Source organism: Mustela putorius, unplaced genomic scaffold, assembly GCF_011764305.1.
Source record: "Mustela putorius furo isolate JIRA1106 unplaced genomic scaffold, ASM1176430v1.1 tig00000835_pilon_pilon_pilon, whole genome shotgun sequence".
NCBI classification, from domain to species: Eukaryota; Metazoa; Chordata; class Mammalia; order Carnivora; family Mustelidae; genus Mustela; species Mustela putorius.
Window position 1 is genome coordinate 8,897,935 of NW_025421492.1, and position 16,417 is coordinate 8,914,351.

Consider the following 16,417-nt stretch of genomic DNA (forward strand, 5'->3'; position numbering starts at 1 on the left):
AGGCCTCTCCTTCTGGCAGTTCCCCACCTCTGCCTTCTTCCAAGAGAAACGGAGGCCAGAAGCGGTGGATCCCTCACGCAGGGCTAGGCCCTTGAGCTCCTGCCGCACCCTCCCTTCCCCGGAGTAGCCCAGACGGTGCCCCTCCATCTCCCACACCCCAGTGTTCACACTGCACACCTTTCCTCCTCAGCTCCTCTCAGAGGGAAGATGCTTGGAAAGACATGAAAAGGAGCAAAACAGCCATGCTTTTAAAAAGCTATTATTTTAATAGCTGCTTTACTGAGATACGATTCACATACCATAAACCCACCCATTTAATGTACATGATTCAGTGAGCTGTAGCTGACTGCAAGGGTTATGTGCCCACCACCATAAGCTAATTTTAGATTATCCCCCAAAGATAGCTCTTAACTACCGAGCAGTGTCTCCCATGCCCGTCCTCTCCCTCCCCCAGCAACCGCCAGTCTGCTTTCCCCCTTGGATTCACTGATTCTGGACATTTCATGGAATTGGAACCCTACAGGGCATGACCTTTTGTGACTGGTTCCTGTCACTCAGCACCCTGTTCCCAGCCTTCACCCCTGCGTACCCTCCAGCCTCCTTCCCTTGGCTCAGTAACAGCCCATTGGATGGTGGACGACATTCTGCTTGTCCGTGCATCATGTATTGGACATTTGGGCTGTTTCCATTTTTTTTTTTTTTAAGATTTTATGCTTAAATCTCTGCACTGAATTGGGGTCTCAAACTCACAACCCTGAGATCAAGAGTCCCAAACTTCACGGCCTGAGCCAGCCAGGTGCCCATTTCCACTTTTTAGCTATTGCTAACAGTGCTGCTGTGAACATCTGTGTTACGCGTATGCTGCCATTTCCCTGTGCACATATCCAGAGGCGGAGTTCCAGTTCCACGGTAACTTTAACTCCACGCTGGCTGCCGTCCATCAGCAACCTGTAAGGGCTCGAACTCTCCACTGCTGCCCGCACCTGTCATTGTTTCAGTTCTAGCCTAGCAGTGGGTGTGAACTGGGATCTCACCGTGGTTCTGATGTGCATTCTCCTGATGATTAACGACTTTGGGCATCTTTGCACGTGTCTCACACACACATTCAACAACCTGGGTGTTCACCTATTGTTGAGGGAGCGGCTAAAAACAGAGTCCTGTGGGGGGGTCACTCAGGAAGTGACCCAAGAGCCACAATCCAGACAGGCCTGACGGGCGCTGGAAGGAGGGAACGGGTCACGAGATCTTCCTTCCAGCCCCTCAATCAAACCAGAACAGGGATGCGCGTGTGGGATGCGCGTGTTGGCAGTGTGCCAGGACTTGGTCACGTCTCAGTTTTAAGGCTGACCACAGGAACGGCAGAGACGTATAGAGATGGCCGTCCTCTGGAGGGGCTGGGGGGCACGCTCGGGCTGTGTGTGGGCAGCAGCCGAGTTACCCCAGCATCTCCCCGAGCTCCTTAGAAAGGTGACCAGGAAACATAAAGGCAGAAGAGAGGATGGTGGGTGCCAGGGGTCCTGCAGGGGGTCGTGGAGGTCACCAGCAGTGGGGGCAGAGTTCCACTTTGGGGAGATGAAGGGGCCCTGCAGGAGGACTGTGGGGACCATGGCACAACAATACCACCTGGATGTGCTCAGGGCCGCCGCACCAGACCCCAGTCGGACCCCCAGCCGGACCCTCAGTCGGACCCCCAGTAGGACGGGCAGTCGGAACCCCAGTCGGACCCCAGAGGGACCCCCATCAGATCTGTTAAGACGGTAAAGTTGCTACTGGGTACGTTTTACCACAGTAATAAGGCGCGCTCCCTCTGCCTGCCTCTTTCATCTCTGATGCAATGAAAACAAAGCAATCAGTCCTTGGCAGGGTGAGCAAGGCCTGCCTGCCCCCCCACCCCCAGGTCAGCCAGCCAGCGTGTCACCAGTGCCCAGGGCGCGCATCCGGCCCCCTGCGGCTGTCTGCCTGCACGAGGGGACCCGCCCTTGCACGGGAGGTGCGTCTTGTCTTCCAGAAGGCCGGGCTGGCCCCGCCGGCCTAGCAGGTGCAGAGGCCCCTTCCTGCACAAGGCGGCCCCTCCCTCCGCGGGGAAGCTGACCGTCAGGCCTGGAGGAGCCCGCACCTCCCCCGGCCTCCTCCCGGGAACCGCCCCGGTTTTGTTTGCCTGTCCCTGCACAGGCGGCCGCGCCGGCCCGGGAATTCACTTCTGGGGACCCGAGCTGCTGCACTGCCTCCTACATCGGGGCTCCTCCAGGGCCCCCCAAGACCCCCCCCCCAGGCTGAGCATCTCGGCGACCGGCCCCCCCAAGCAGCCCTGCGCCGCGCGGGGACCTGTAGGGTTTAGCGCAGCGGACGCCCAGGGCCCGCCGGGTCCGCAGGGAACCACCTGGCCCACTGGGACCCACCGGGACACCGGGACCCACTGGACATGGACGCGCGGGGACCCAAAACCCCCGGCGGGGACGCGCTGGGCGACGCGGTGAGTGGGGTCCCGACCCTTCCCTCCCCCGTGTCCCTCCACACCGGCACCGCCTCCGGGACCGAGGGCGGGTCCTGGGTGGGCGTGGCGGGAGGGGACTCGGGCAGGCTCCCCCCGACCCTCCCCTGCAAGCCTCTCGGGCCCGCACCCCTTCCCGCTCCCTATTGGCAGGAGGAGCCCGCGCGGCCACGCCGGCCGGCGCGCGTCGGGACGCCAGGCTGACAGGCCGGGGCTTGTCTTCTCCTCCTCGTCCGCGCGGTCCTGACCCCGCGAGGAAGAACGGAGGCGAGCCCGTCCGCAGGGAGGGCGCCGCAGCGTCTCCACCTGCAGATGCAGAGTCTAGACGGCCCCCGCCCGGCCTTTGTCGAACCCGCGCGGAGGTCACGCGCGCCCCGCACTGCGCACGCGGGTCTGCAAGCCCCGGAGCCGCAGGACCAGGGCTGGTCTCAGGGACCGCACCCGCGCCTCTGCGGCCGGTGGACACGGTCCGCAACCCCCGCTCAGGGCGGCCCGAGGGAGGCCGCGGGCAGGTGCTGCGGCCGCCGCTTCCGCGCTCCGCGGGGACTCGCGGGGGTGCCCCGAGTTGTCACAGTCTCCCGCGTCCCCTGCTGCCCATCGGTAGGTGTAACGCCTACATGCAGGTGCGGGATCGATTCGAGCTAGTTTTTGCGGGGAGCGGGAGGGCAGCCCGGCTTGACCCTGTTACGCGTTGGGCTCCTCATCCCAGCACCGTCTGAATGGAAAGTCCGCGGCACCTTGTCAGAAATCTAACTAAGGATGATTCTATCCGTGAGGCTAAAATGTCCTACATCGACAGTAAATATTATTTTAAAAAAGGAAGGCGATAGATCTAATTTAACTACAGACATCTAGGGGCATATATATATTACATTCAGTTTTGTGGTTCACTTTTTCAGGCAGAAAATCTATTTCAGGAACTTCAAGAACATTTTCAAGCTCTGACTGCAACATTAAACCTCAGAGATATCCTTTTCTTATAACAAATACTGCGATGCTTTTGAACTCAAATGATCAGGGGACATCTTTTTGTCTGCTACTAATGGATGATTGACCTACCATTGCCTGGGGTTTACATTCGTGTCTGTCCCTGGTATCCTGATGTAGCAATTACCACTCACAGGTAATTACTTCCTGCCGGACCAGCAAAACAGGGCATTTTGTACGACAATGATAAAATACAAGGACACAATGCACTGTCCTGCCCAGATGGGGCTTTTCCACCGAGCCCTAAATAAATCTGAATGAGATTTGTACTCCACCAATCAGAAACTTGCAAACGTAAGCAGGAATGTCAGCTTACTGCTTTGTTAGGACATGAATTCAAACAGAATTAGGATACCAAGTTTGTTTCCACTTCAAGCAAACCTGGATAATGGTAACTTCTGCCCTAAGACCTGGGGAGCTAGAGATCACTTCATAACATTAAGGTCATTCCTTAGGAATTATATGTAAAGTATTTGCATATGGAATCACTTACTTCGACTTCTGATTCTGCAGATGGGTTCTCATAGGGAAAAATTATCCTTAAACATGGTAAAATTAAACTGTAGGACAGTTGGTTTTAAACAGAATTAGTTTCCATTATATATACAAACTCATTCATTAGAGTTTGGTTAAAACATAGTTAAACCTACAAAGACCATCTCATGCGTCTGAATCTGTGTCCACACAAAGGGAGCCAAGTTTTCAGAACCGAGCTAACACTTCGAAGGGTAAAGACACACCATGAAACCCTCAGAGAAAGGGTTAATTTGCGCTGACCCAGAGGTGAGTGCCTGGGTTTAAGAGTTGCATCAGTAGCCCTGGGCGTTTTCTTCAGTCGCCTTGAGGAGCAGGTGTGGTTTGAAGTCTCCTTGACCTTGTACTGGAAGAAATGGGAAGTCGCATTGAGGATCTCCAGAAGAATGTCAGTGACCTAATGGTGCGAGCTGGGATAGAAAATTCCATTAAAGAACAAGTGGTCATCAGTAGGGAGGTAAATATGTTTGCCTTTTGCATTATCTTTTGATTGCTTTCATCTTGAAAAATACGGTCCCATATTCGTTCACTGTGGGGATTACTGCCTTCATCCTACATAGAAAACCTTCAGGAATAATAGAAGACGTTTACAAGTGTTCTTTTCTAAACAGACCAACTGGAATGCTCCTCGTCATAATTCCTTAAAAAGTGTATTTTAAAATCACAGGCTCTATTATTTAACAGTTGGCTTTTATTTTATTTTTCCCTACTACCCCTCAAATTAGTCTTCAAACAAAGCACAAGTTAGGACAGAGTAGAGGCTGGGGCATAGAACTAGTAGTTTTTGTGGGGACCATGTATTTCTATGACCATTTAAAGAAAATGCATATGCATTAAGCCCTCAGTTTCATGGTGGTTCCTGAGGGTCCCGCGCCTGTCCCCACAATGCAAACATTTCTTTTCCCGCGAAATGTCACACTTAATCCTGCAGCTGCAAACCCGTACTTGACTTCAGGGCTCAGACCAGATTTACGCCCGTGTGACGTGGGGACAGACACAGCCTTATTTTATGAAGATACTGATCCATATTTTGTTTCCAAAATATTCTGGTTAATTAAGCCAATTTTGATCGAATAGTTAAGGTGTCTTTGTTTTCCCATTTTCTTTTACAATTGTTGTCCTCGGTCAGGGCAAATGATCTGTACTTGACCTGCTGAATCAGGGCTGGTTCACCTCCCAGGGACTTAGAAATACCTGTGTCTCCTCTTCCGGGAAAACGGTAGCCCGAGGCCGCGCCCTGCTGCCCGGGGGAGCAAAACACTGCAGGGGCGCTCTGTGTGCAGGTGCACTCGGGGCACAGCTGGCCCCCAGCCTCCCAGCCAAGACCTCCTCCCGCGGGGCTGAGTTGGTGGTAAGACAGGGCTGAGGACACTGCCCGCTCCAGGCTGGGGGTGGCAGCCCAGGAACCCGGTCCTTCCCTTCGTCACCCAGATGCAGCTGCTGTTTTAAATTTAGTCAAAACCACGAACTATTAGGCATCAAGTTAAATGATTGAGTAGATGTGGAAGCCTCACTGTTGGAGGCGCCTGCGGCCTGAGAGGTCAGACACCCAAGTTCGTTTAAAGGGGTCCTGCTGCTGAGACGAACAGGAAGACCTAAACAGAGATGTTTGGATAAATCTGGGTCTGCCGGTTGCACTAGGTCAGGGTTCACAGAGGGCTTGTGCCGGGGACTTGGGGGGGACTCTGCACACCTCTGAAACCCGTGTTGCTGTCCTGGGGACGGGTGATGGGAGGAGGCAGAGTCGGTGAACCCAAAATGTCGGAGACGTGAGAACAAACTGAGAAGTTTGTCAGTGTCCCCAAACTGAGGCACGACACTGTGGCCCCCTCCTGCAGTTAATTCCATGCAGAGACACAGTGTACCTCACAGGGGTTCTGTCCCGGCTGCCAGGGAGGGTCGGTCACGGCGGTGGGACACGGATGAGAAGCAGTGTTTTGTTGTTTCAAGAAAACACACTGTTTCCTCACCTTCCGTCTGACTCCATCAGTGGAAAAGGAAAAGCATTTAACATGTACATTCTTCTATATATTGAATTTTTCTTATCCACAAATCTTTTAATAATTATAGGAAATTAGGGTATTTTTCTTGAAAGCTTTGGCTTCCTGTTTATTTAACTGTACATTGATTGGTATATAAGTCAACCATTACCTCTTTCAATATTTTTTTTTTTTACAGACCTGAGGACGGTAGACCAGTCACTTGAAAATGTGATAAAGTCAAAACTGTACTTTTAAAATAATAATTTGCATGAGTTCTGACGTTTGTTACTTAATTTAAAAATTCATTCTAATAAAAAGAAAGATTAAAAGAATAAACAATCCAGGAAGAACATAATTCAGGAAATGATTAACAAAAATGGTTGTAAAATTTTTTCAGTATATACCTTGTATTTATAAATCATGGGAGAAAAGCATAAGCTACATTAGGTCAATGTTTTTTTTTCCTGAATTAAGTTCTACATAGATCTTTTTAAAAAGCGTCATAAGCTGTTTTCTGATTGAGATTGCTTTTTAAATAACTGCATTCCAACACAGCTTTTCCACTGCCACGGTGTTCGGGAAAACTCATTTTAATCTGTCCAGTCCAAATAGATTCGGTCAGCAGTGTTCTCCAGACCCGACCCAACCCAAGAGAACAGCTTGTCCGGGAGCTCGGTCAGCCTCGCCCGCCCCGCTCCTGGAGGGTAGTTACCCAGGAGAAGCAGACGTACTTCAGGGCACTTTGTAGATTATAGAGAGACAATCAAGTAATTGTGTGATTTGCCTCTCTAAGCTAGAGTAAAATAGAGCTATGATCATCTAGAAAGGGGCTGGCAGGTGGTAACTATGCAAACAACACCAGTTGTTTCCAATCATTTTTTGGAAGTAGTTCTTTTTCAGGGTCCCTGGGCGGCTCAGTCAGTTAAGCATCTGCCTTCAGCTCAAGTCATGGTCCCAGGCTCCCTGCTTGGCACGGAGCCTGCTTCTCCCTCTACTGCTTCCCGTTTGTGCTCTGTCAAATAGATTTTAAAAATCTTTTTTTTTTTCCAGATTTTATTTATTTATTTGACAGAGAGAGAGAGAGATCAATCACAAGCAGGCAGAGAGGCAGGCAGAGAGAGAGGGGAAGCAGGCTCCCCACAGAGTGGAGAGCTTGATCCCAGGACCCTGAGACCATGACCTGAGCCGAAGGCAGAGGCCCAACCCACCGAGCCACCCAGGCGCCCCTATAAAAATTCTTAAAAAAAAAAAAAAATAATAAGGGCGCTTGGGTGGCTCAGTGGGTTAAAGTCTCTGCCTTCGGCTCAGGTCATGATCTCAGGTTCCTGGGATCGAGTCCCGCATCGGGCTCTCTGCTCAGCCGGGAGTCTGCTTCCCCCTCTCTCTGCCTGCCTCTCTGCCTACTTGTGATCTCTGTCTGTCAAATAAATAAACAAAATCTTTAAAAAAAATTAAAAAGGGTTGATAATAGGCTCTCATTGTATAAAATAACCTTATACCTGCAAATGAATAAAACTTATTCTTCATATAAAAGTCAAAATTACCCAGAATTCTACAATTTAGAATTAACCACTGTAAGCACTTCTCTGTGCATATACTATTTTATATATGCTTGATCATGCTGTTTATAATCTCATATCCTGTTCTTTTCATATCATAAACATTTTGTGAGAATTTCATACACTTTTCATACTTTTTAAAAAAAATGTCCGACTACTATTCTATGGTATGTAATAATCTGAACTTTCCTATAATACCCCTCGGACACCGAGGCTGCTTCCCATTTTCCCACTGTCACAAATAATGCCGTGGGGAGCGCTGTTACCATGGATTCTGTGCACATTTCCTTAGGGTCAGAAGTACATTTAGTCAAACGCATCTAAGAAAGGGAGTGTCATGTTATACTCCCAAAAGGGGTGCATGTCTTTCGTTTCATTATTTTATTTTTTAAAAAGATTTTATTTATTTGAGAGATAGAGCGAGCATAAGCAGGGAGAGCAGCAGGCAGAGAGAGAAGCAGACTCCCCAATCAACGGGAAGAACAACGCAGGGCTCAATCCCGGGCCCCCGAGATCATGACCTGAGCTGAAGGCAGACACTTCACTGACTGAGCCACCCAGGCGTCCCCATGTCTTTCTTTTTTTAATCCAAAGTTTTAAAATGGCATCATTTAGATTCAGTATTCTTGGTGGTTTAAAATCATAGTAGTTCCATTAGAGTATGTGAGCAATCTCAAAGCATCTTGGCTCCTATCATAATCTCAGCAGAAATTAAAGTGGATATTTGAAGTAAACCAAACAGATCTGAGTCTTCATTAATAACACAGACCACAGTTCAAAATCCAGGATTTTTAAGTAAGTAGAAAAGAAAGCTTCTAGGCATCTGGTTGGGGGGGGTGGTGGGCTCATTCGGTTGAGCGTCTGACTCTTGAGTCCAGCTCAGGGTGTGATCTCGAGGACACAGGATCGAGCCCCAAGGAGCCCCAAGATGGTCTCTGCACTGAGAGGAGGGGTCTGCTTGAGATTCTCCCTCTCTTCCAGCCCCTCCCCCTGCTCACACTCTTTCTCAAAATAAATACAGAAAATCTTTTAAAAAGGAGGTGGGAGAAAGCTTCTATTAGTTAATAACTAAAATAAAAACATTAGGGGTGCCTGGCTGGCTCAGCTGGTAGAGTATGTGAGTTTTGATCTCAGAGTCACGAGTTCAAGCCTCACATTGGCTGTGGAGCCTACTTTAGAAATGAAAAAGAAACATTTATGCTCTCCCAAACACTAACTTCTTTCTAAGGAAAGTTCCAAGCTGATCCCCTCTCATAGTCTGACATTTAATATCTCAATTATCTACTCAAACCACAGACACCTGCCTTTAGAGGTTATTTGGCATTTTATAATACCATTCCTGTTTTAACATCTTCCTAACAGTTTTTTTCAATTTTATTTAATTTTTTAGATTTCTAAATTTATTAACATAGAGTACATTATTTGTTTCAGGGTACAGGTCTGTGAATCATCAGTCTTACACACTTCACAGCACTCACCCCAGCACGTACCCTCCCCAGTGTCCATCACCCAGGCACCCCATTCCTCCCACCTGCCTCCACCCCAGCAACCCTCAGTTTGTTTCCTGAGATTACGAGTCTCTTATGGACTGTCTCCCTCTCTGGTTTCGTCCTGTTCCATTTTCCCGTGATCCTCTGCCTTGTTGCTTAAATTCCACGTATCAGGGAGATCATATGACAATTGTCTTTCTCTGATTGACTTATTTCGCTAAGCATGATACGCTCTAGTTCCATCCATGTCATTGCAGATGGCAAAATTCCGTTTCTCTCGATGGCTGCGTAGTATTCCATTGTGTATATAGACCACCTCTTCTTTATCTGTTCATCTGTTGATGGACATCTAGGTTCTTTCCATAGTTTGGCTCTTGTGGACATTGCTGCTATGAACATTTGGGTGCACATGCCCCTTCGGATCACTATGTTTCTATCTTTAGGGTAAATACCCAGTAGTGCGATTGCTAGGTCATGGGGTAGCTCTATTTTCAATTTCTTTTTTTTTTTTTAAGATTTTATTTATTTATTTGAGAGAGAGAGAGAGAGAGAGATCACAAGGAGGCAGAGAGGCAGACAGAGAGAGAGAGGGGGAAGCAGGCTCCCTGCTCAGCAGAGAGCCCTACTCGGGGCTCGATCCCAGGACCCTGAGATCATGATCCAAGTGCAAGGCAGAGGCTTAACCCACTGAGCCACCCAGGCACCCCTATTTTCAACGTTTTGAGGAATCTCCATGCTGTTTTCCAGAGTGGCTGCACCAGCTTGCATTCCCATCAACAGGAGGGTTCCCCTTTTCCTGTATCCTCGCCAACATCTGTCGTTTCCTGACTTGTTATTTTTAGCCATTCTGACTGGCGTGAGGTGGTTTCTCACTGTGGTTTTGATTTGTATTTCCCTGATGCCGAGTGACATTGAACATTTCTTCATGTGTCTGTCGGCTATCTGGATGTCTTCTTTGTAGAAATGTCTGTTCATGTCCTCTGCCCATTTCTTGATTGGATTATTTGTTCTTTGGGTGTTGTTCTTTATAGATTTTGGATACTAGCCCTTTATCTAGATATGTCATTCGCAAATATCTTCTTCCATCCTGTCAGTTGTCTTTTGGTTTTGTGGACGGTTTCCTTTGCTGTGCATAAGGTTCTGATCTTGATGAAGTCCTAATAGTTCATTTTTGCTCTTGCTTCCCTTGCCTTTGGCGATGTTTCTAGGAAGAAGTTGCTGAGACTGAGGTTGAAGAGGTTTCTGCCTGTGTTCTGCTCAAGGATTTTGATGGATTCCTTTCTCACATTTAGGTCTTGCATCCAATTTGAGTCTATTTTTGTGTGTGGTGTCAGGAAATAGTCCAGTTTCATTCTTGTGCATGTGGTGTCCAATTTTCCCAGCACCATTTGTTGAAGAGACTGTATTTTTTCCATTGGACACTCTTTCCTGCTTTGTTGAAGATTAGTTGAGGGTCCATTTTTGGGCTCTCTAGTCTGTTCCATTGATCTGTGTCTGTTTTTGTGCCAGTACCATGCTGTCTTTAGATGATTACAGTTTTGTAATAGAGCTTGAAGTCCAGAATTGTGATGCTCCCAGCTTTGCTTTTCTTTATCAATATGCGTCTGGCTATTCGGGGTCGTTTTTGGTTCCCTACATATTTTAGGATTATTTGTTCCATTTCTGTGGGAAAAAAATTGATGGTATTTTGATAGGAATTGCATTAAATGTATACATTGTTCTAGGTACATTAGATATTTTAACAAAATTTAGTCTTCCAATTCATGAGCATGGAATGGTTTTTCATTTCTTTGTGTCTTCCTCAATTTCTTTCATGAGTACTTTATAGTTTTCCGAGTACAGATTCTTTGCCTCTTTGGTTAGGTTTATTCCTAGTTATCTTATAGTTTTGGGTGCCGATCAACTCCTTAATTACTCTTTCTTCTGTCTTGTTGTTGGTGTAAAGAAATGCAACTGATTTCCTGCATTGATTTTAAATCCTACCACTTTACTGAATTCCTGTATGAGTTCTAGAGATTTGGAGTGGAGTCATTTGGGTTTTCCACAGTATCGTATCATCTGCAAAGAGTGAGAGTTTGACTTTTTCTTTGCCCATGTGGATGCCTTCATTTCTTTTTGTTGTCCTAGTCCCGAAGCTAGGACTTCTAGTACTATGTTGAATAGCAGTGGTGATAGTGTATATTCCTGCCATGTTCCTGACCTTAGGGAAAAAGTTCTCAGTTTTTCCCCATTGAGAGTGATATTCACAGTGGGTTTTTCATAGATGGCTTCGATGATATTGAGGTATGTTTCCTCTTTCCCTGCAGTGTTAAGAGTTTTGATTAAGAAATGATACTGTGATTTGTCAGATGCTTTTTCTGCATCTCTTGAAAGGATTCTATCGTTCTGGTTCTTTCTTTTATTGATGTGTTGTATCACACTGATTGATTTGCAAATGTTCAACCAACCTTGCAGTCCTGGAATAAATCCCACTTGGTTGTGGTGAATAAGCCTTTTAATGTACAGTTGGATCCTATTGGCTAGTATTTTGGTGAGAATTTTTGCATCCATGTACATCAGGGATATTGGTCTGTAACTTTCCTTTTTGATGGGGTCTTTGTCTGGTTTGGGGATCAAGGTAATGCTGGCCTCATAAAATGAGTCTGGAAACTTTCCTTCCATTTCTATTTTTTGGAACAGTTTCAGAAGAATAGGTATTAATTCTTCTTTAAATGTTTGGTAGAATTCCCCCAGGAAGCCATCTGGCCCTGGGCTCTTGTTTCTTGGAAGATTTTTGATGACTGCTTCAATTTTCTTGTTGGTTATGGCTCCATTCAGGTTTTCTAGTTCTTCCTTCCTGATTCATTCAGTTTTGGTAGTTTGCAGGTTTCTAGGAATGCATCCATTTCTTCCAGATTACTTAATTTGTTGGCATATAGTTGCTCATAAAATGGTCTTGTAATTGTTTGTATTTCTTTGGTGTTGGTTGTGATCTCTTTCATTCATGATTTTATTAATTTAAGTCCTTTCTCTTTTCTTTTTGATAAGTCTGGCCAGGGGTTTATCAATCTTAATGATTCTTTTCAAAGAACTAGCTCCTAGTTTCGTTGATCTGTTGATCAACTGATCTATTGATCTGATTTCGTTGATACTGTTCTTTTGGTTTCTATTTCATTGATTTCTACTCTGATCTTTATTTCTCTTCTCCTGGGGGGTTTGGCTTTCTTTGCTGTTCTTTCTCCAGCTCCTTTAGGTGTAGGGTTAGGTTGTATATTTGAGAACTTTCTGTTTCTTGAGAAAGGCTTTTATCACTATATACTTTCCTCTCAGGACTGCCTTTGCTGCATCCCAGATTTTGAACCATTGTGTTTTCGTTATCATTTGTTTCCATGATTTTTTTCAATTATTCTTTAATTTCCTGGTTGACCCATTCATTCATTTAAAAAAAAAAAAGATTTTATTTATTTATTTGACAGAGAGAGACACAGCAAGAGAGGGAACAGAAGCAGGGGGAGTGAGAGAGGGAGAAGCAGGCTTCCCGCCAAGCAGGGAGCCCAATGCAGGGCTCAATCTCATGACCCCGGGGTCATGACCTGAGCCAAAGGCAGAAGCTTAACAACTGAGCCACCCAGGTGCCTCCCAGCTTTCTTTTGATATCCATTAGCATGATAAATTGCTTTCTATTGCCCTCATTTTCAATCTGGAGGTGTCTTTCTGTCTAAAACAAATCTCTTGCAGACAGCAAATCGATGGGCCTTTTTTTTTTTTTTAAAGATTTATTTATTTGACAGAGAGAGAGGAAGAGAGAGAGGGGAAGCAGCCTCCCTGATGAGCAGAGAGCCTGACGTGGGGCTCAATCCCAGGACCCTGAGATCATGATCTGAGCCGAGGGCAGAGGCTTAACCCACTGAGCCACCCAGGTGCCCCACCATGGGTCTTGGTTTTTATCCAATCAGATACCCTGTGTCCTTTGATTGGGGCGTTTAGGCGATTTATGTTCAGGGTAACTATTGAAAGATATGAATTTAGTGACACTGTATTGCCTGTTACTGTGTATTCTGTTTCTTTCTGGTCTATGTTACTTTTAGACTCTCTCTTTGCTTAGAGGACCCCTTTCAGTAGTTCTTGTGGGGCTGGTTTGGTGATCGCAAATTCTTTTAGTTTATGTTTGTCCTGGAAGTTTTTCTCTCTCCTTCTACTTTCAATGACAGTCTAGCTGGATATAATATTCTTGGCTGCATATTTTTCTCATCTGGTGTCCTAACATATTCCTAAAGGATCGGTATTTTCCAGTTCCATGTTACATACATTTAAATGAAATCAAAATGCTTCCATAAGGAAAAGGGGGAAAGTCGTAGATGGAGTTACATGTGCTTAAACACACTTATTCAAACATAAACTGGACAAACATGATTTTTAGCACCAAGCAATTTACTCACAGAATACTTAAGTAAATGTTGTGAATTCAGTATCAAATGCTATATTCATAAATTTGTAACTTAAAACTCATTTACCTCAAAATTAGGGAACTTATGAAAACCTCAAGTTTAATAATAAAGGCCTAAATCTGTCAGTCAGCAGCTCTAGAAGCAGTTGTGTGAAGTTTTAAATTCTCACGTTTAACTTCTGTTCTTTACAGTCTCTTGCCTGATCTATCACCACAGACTTTCAACTCTCTTCCCAATCCCCTTTTAGCTCTTCCAAGGGGACAGAAAGATCTCAGAACTAAAATCTGATGTTGGGGCGCCTGGGGGGCTCAGTGGTTTAAGCCTCTGCCTTCAGCTCAGGTCATGATCTCAGGGTCCTGGGATCGAGGCCCCGCATCGGCCCCTCTGCTTAGCAGGGAGCCTGCTTCCCCCTCTCTGCCTGCCTTCTGCCTACTTGTGATCTCTCTCGGTCTATCAAATAAATAAATAAATAAAAGTCTATAAAAATCCGATGTTACACCTGGTTTCCTTGCCTTCTGCCTACTTGTGATCTCTCTCGGTCTATCAAATAAATAAATAAATAGAAGTCTATAAAAATCCGATGTTACACCTGGTTTCCAAGGCAAAGCATCCTGTGCCCACTACACCTAAGCCACCACCGTTCTCAGATGAGCCCGCCTCCTTCCCACCATGGGCCTTTGTTCCTGCAGGTCCCCTTCTAGAATGCAATTACCCCTACACCCACTTAGCTTTTTAATATCTGATATCAGCTTGAAAATAATCTCCTCAGAGATTCTCTCCCTGAATCCCCATCTGGGTCAGATCTACTTGGTATATGATCTCCTGGCACTCTGCTGTTGACTCACAGTCGTAATTTCACTTTTTACATGATCATTTGGTTATCTTCACAAGGCAGCAAGCAACCAGACTGATTTTGCTCAGTCCTGGGGTCCAGGAGCTACTCATAATTTTTAAAAAATAAATTAATAGTTGAATTGCTAGAGTTTCAAAATAATTTTGCCATCCTTTATATGGTGCTTTTTGTCCATGGAGATGTGTGAGAGCTTAACTACTCTACTAACCAAGACAATCAAAGCGCAGTTGGAGGCTGGGGTTACAGCAGTGGTTGGGGAGACTAGTGGGATGTCACCCCAACAGTACAAGACAGTTCAAGTCTCATTAAGACGCCATTAGGGTTCCTTGTATAGCTTTTGATAAATGTAAAAATGTCACAAAAGAATACTAAAACCAGATGTATTTTAAAAGCCTTTAGTAAAGATGATGTAGAAAAACTATTCAAAATGGCAACCATATAAGTGAGTTCTCCCAAAGTTCCCCATTCTGATTTTCAAGATATCAGACTTTCCCAACTAGCACCTCAACTTTCAGATCAGAAACGTGGTGAGGTCATGGACACATCCTATTTTTTTTTCCTCTTTTTAATTTATTTGACACAGAGAGAGAGAGCGAGAGCACATGTGTGCACAAGTGGGGGCAGCTGCAGGCAGAGGCAGAGGGAGAAGCAGACTCCCCTCTGAGCAGGGAGCCCAACCTGGGGTACTTGATTACTTACTGCCCCCCTGAATATATGCTGTACCTTCTAGGCTTGTTGCCTCTGTGTAAGCTGCCAAGACTAGCTCTTGGACTTTGCGCAAGCTGCCCTGGGGAGGATGAGAAATCATTCAGTACTCAGGGAACCGGGGGTACTGGTGCACCTTCTGCACTAGTTAATTTCCACTTGAATAAAGCAATGTGTGCAGCAATGAGGCGGGCCGGTAGCCACACAGATCCAGCCTTGAAGCCACGTTCTCTGGATGAGGTGGGACTCTGCGCAACCTAACCTTTACCTTCCTTCTCTGCACGCTAGCTACTGGCAGGGGGTTGGAAGGATTTGAGAAAATGGCTTGTAAATCACTTAATTCAGGCTGAGGTAGACAGTAGGTACAAAATAAGACATAAACTTATAAACACAACACATTTATAGCACTACTACAGGGTAAGCTTAGAAATGTGGGATGTCATTTTCTTTGCTTATTTTTCGGCAGCTAATAAAGCTTTATCAATAAGATGTAATTCACATGCTACACAATTAACCAATTAACACAATTCAGTGGTTTTTGGTGTATCTACAGATGTGTGCTACCATCACCATAACCAGCTTAGAATGTTTTCATTATCTTAGGAAGAAACTCCACACCATCAGCATCACCTCCCTCTGTCCCCCTCCCCCAACCACTAATTTACTTGGTCTCCATGAATTGCTTATTCCGGGCATTTCATAAAAATGGGAATCCTATGAGATGTGGTGCCTAGTCTCTCACTTACCCTCACGTTTTCAAGGTTCAGCATACCATGCATCAGCACCTTGTGTCTCGGCACCAAATCACATCCCACTGTACAGACGGACCACGTTCTGTTTACCCACTCTGCAGGTGACGGACGTGCAAGTTATCTCGTTTTCCAAAGGGTTGCCCGTACTCCTCTCCCTGAGCAGGGTCTGAGGGATCCAGTTTCTCCGTGGCCTTGACTCTTGCAATAATCAGACTCTTTAGGGGTGCCTGGGTGGCTCAGTGGGTTGAGCCTCTGCCTTCAGCTCAGGTCATGATCTCAGGGTCCTGGGATCAAGTCCCGCATCGAGCTCTCTGCTCAGCGGGGAGCCTGCTTCCCCCTCTCTGTCCGCTTGCCTCTCTGCCTACTTGTGATCTCTCTCTGTCAAATAAATAAGTAAAATCTTAAAAAACAAAATCAGACCCTTTGGATCTGGCCGCAGCACCCCGATGCGTGGGCAGTGGCATCTGCAGGTTTTCCTCGATGACAAAACAGAGCTTGTCAGGGGATCCTCGGCTGTTCTCGTGGAGAAACATCAGAAGCGGAACACTGAATGTCTGTCATGTGCCGGGCCTGGGGTCACGGTGAGTTTTCCCCTCGCCCCTCACCAGTCAGGGCCTGTACTCCCTATCTCACAGGA

The 16,417-nt window shown here is 46.3% G+C and overlaps 1 protein-coding gene across 1 annotated transcript; it reads left to right on the plus strand.

Moving 5' to 3' along the window:
• The first annotated feature begins 1,880 nt into the window (after nucleotides 1-1,880).
• HSBP1L1 (heat shock factor binding protein 1 like 1) lies at nucleotides 1,881-7,005 on the plus strand. The gene is made up of 4 exons (XM_004745679.3): nucleotides 1,881-2,473; nucleotides 3,391-3,457; nucleotides 4,360-4,469; nucleotides 6,191-7,005. Exons 1-4 carry the CDS (start codon nucleotides 2,423-2,425, stop codon nucleotides 6,194-6,196), a joined length of 234 nt encoding a protein of 77 aa, XP_004745736.1. The 5' UTR covers nucleotides 1,881-2,422; the 3' UTR covers nucleotides 6,197-7,005.
• Nucleotides 7,006-16,417: the final 9,412 nt, after the last annotated feature.

Bases quoted from the DNA above. Each gene is read 5' to 3' on its own strand.
- HSBP1L1 (XM_004745679.3), top strand. From the start codon at position 2,423: ATGGACGCGCGGGGACCCAAAACCCCCGGCGGGGACGCGCTGGGCGAC. The intron at 2,474-3,390 runs GTGAGTGGGGTC...TCACTTTTTCAG, and splicing joins GGGACGCGCTGGGCGACGCG to GCAGAAAATCTATTTCAGGA. The intron at 3,458-4,359 runs ATATCCTTTTCT...TTGACCTTGTAC, and splicing joins TGCAACATTAAACCTCAGAG to TGGAAGAAATGGGAAGTCGC.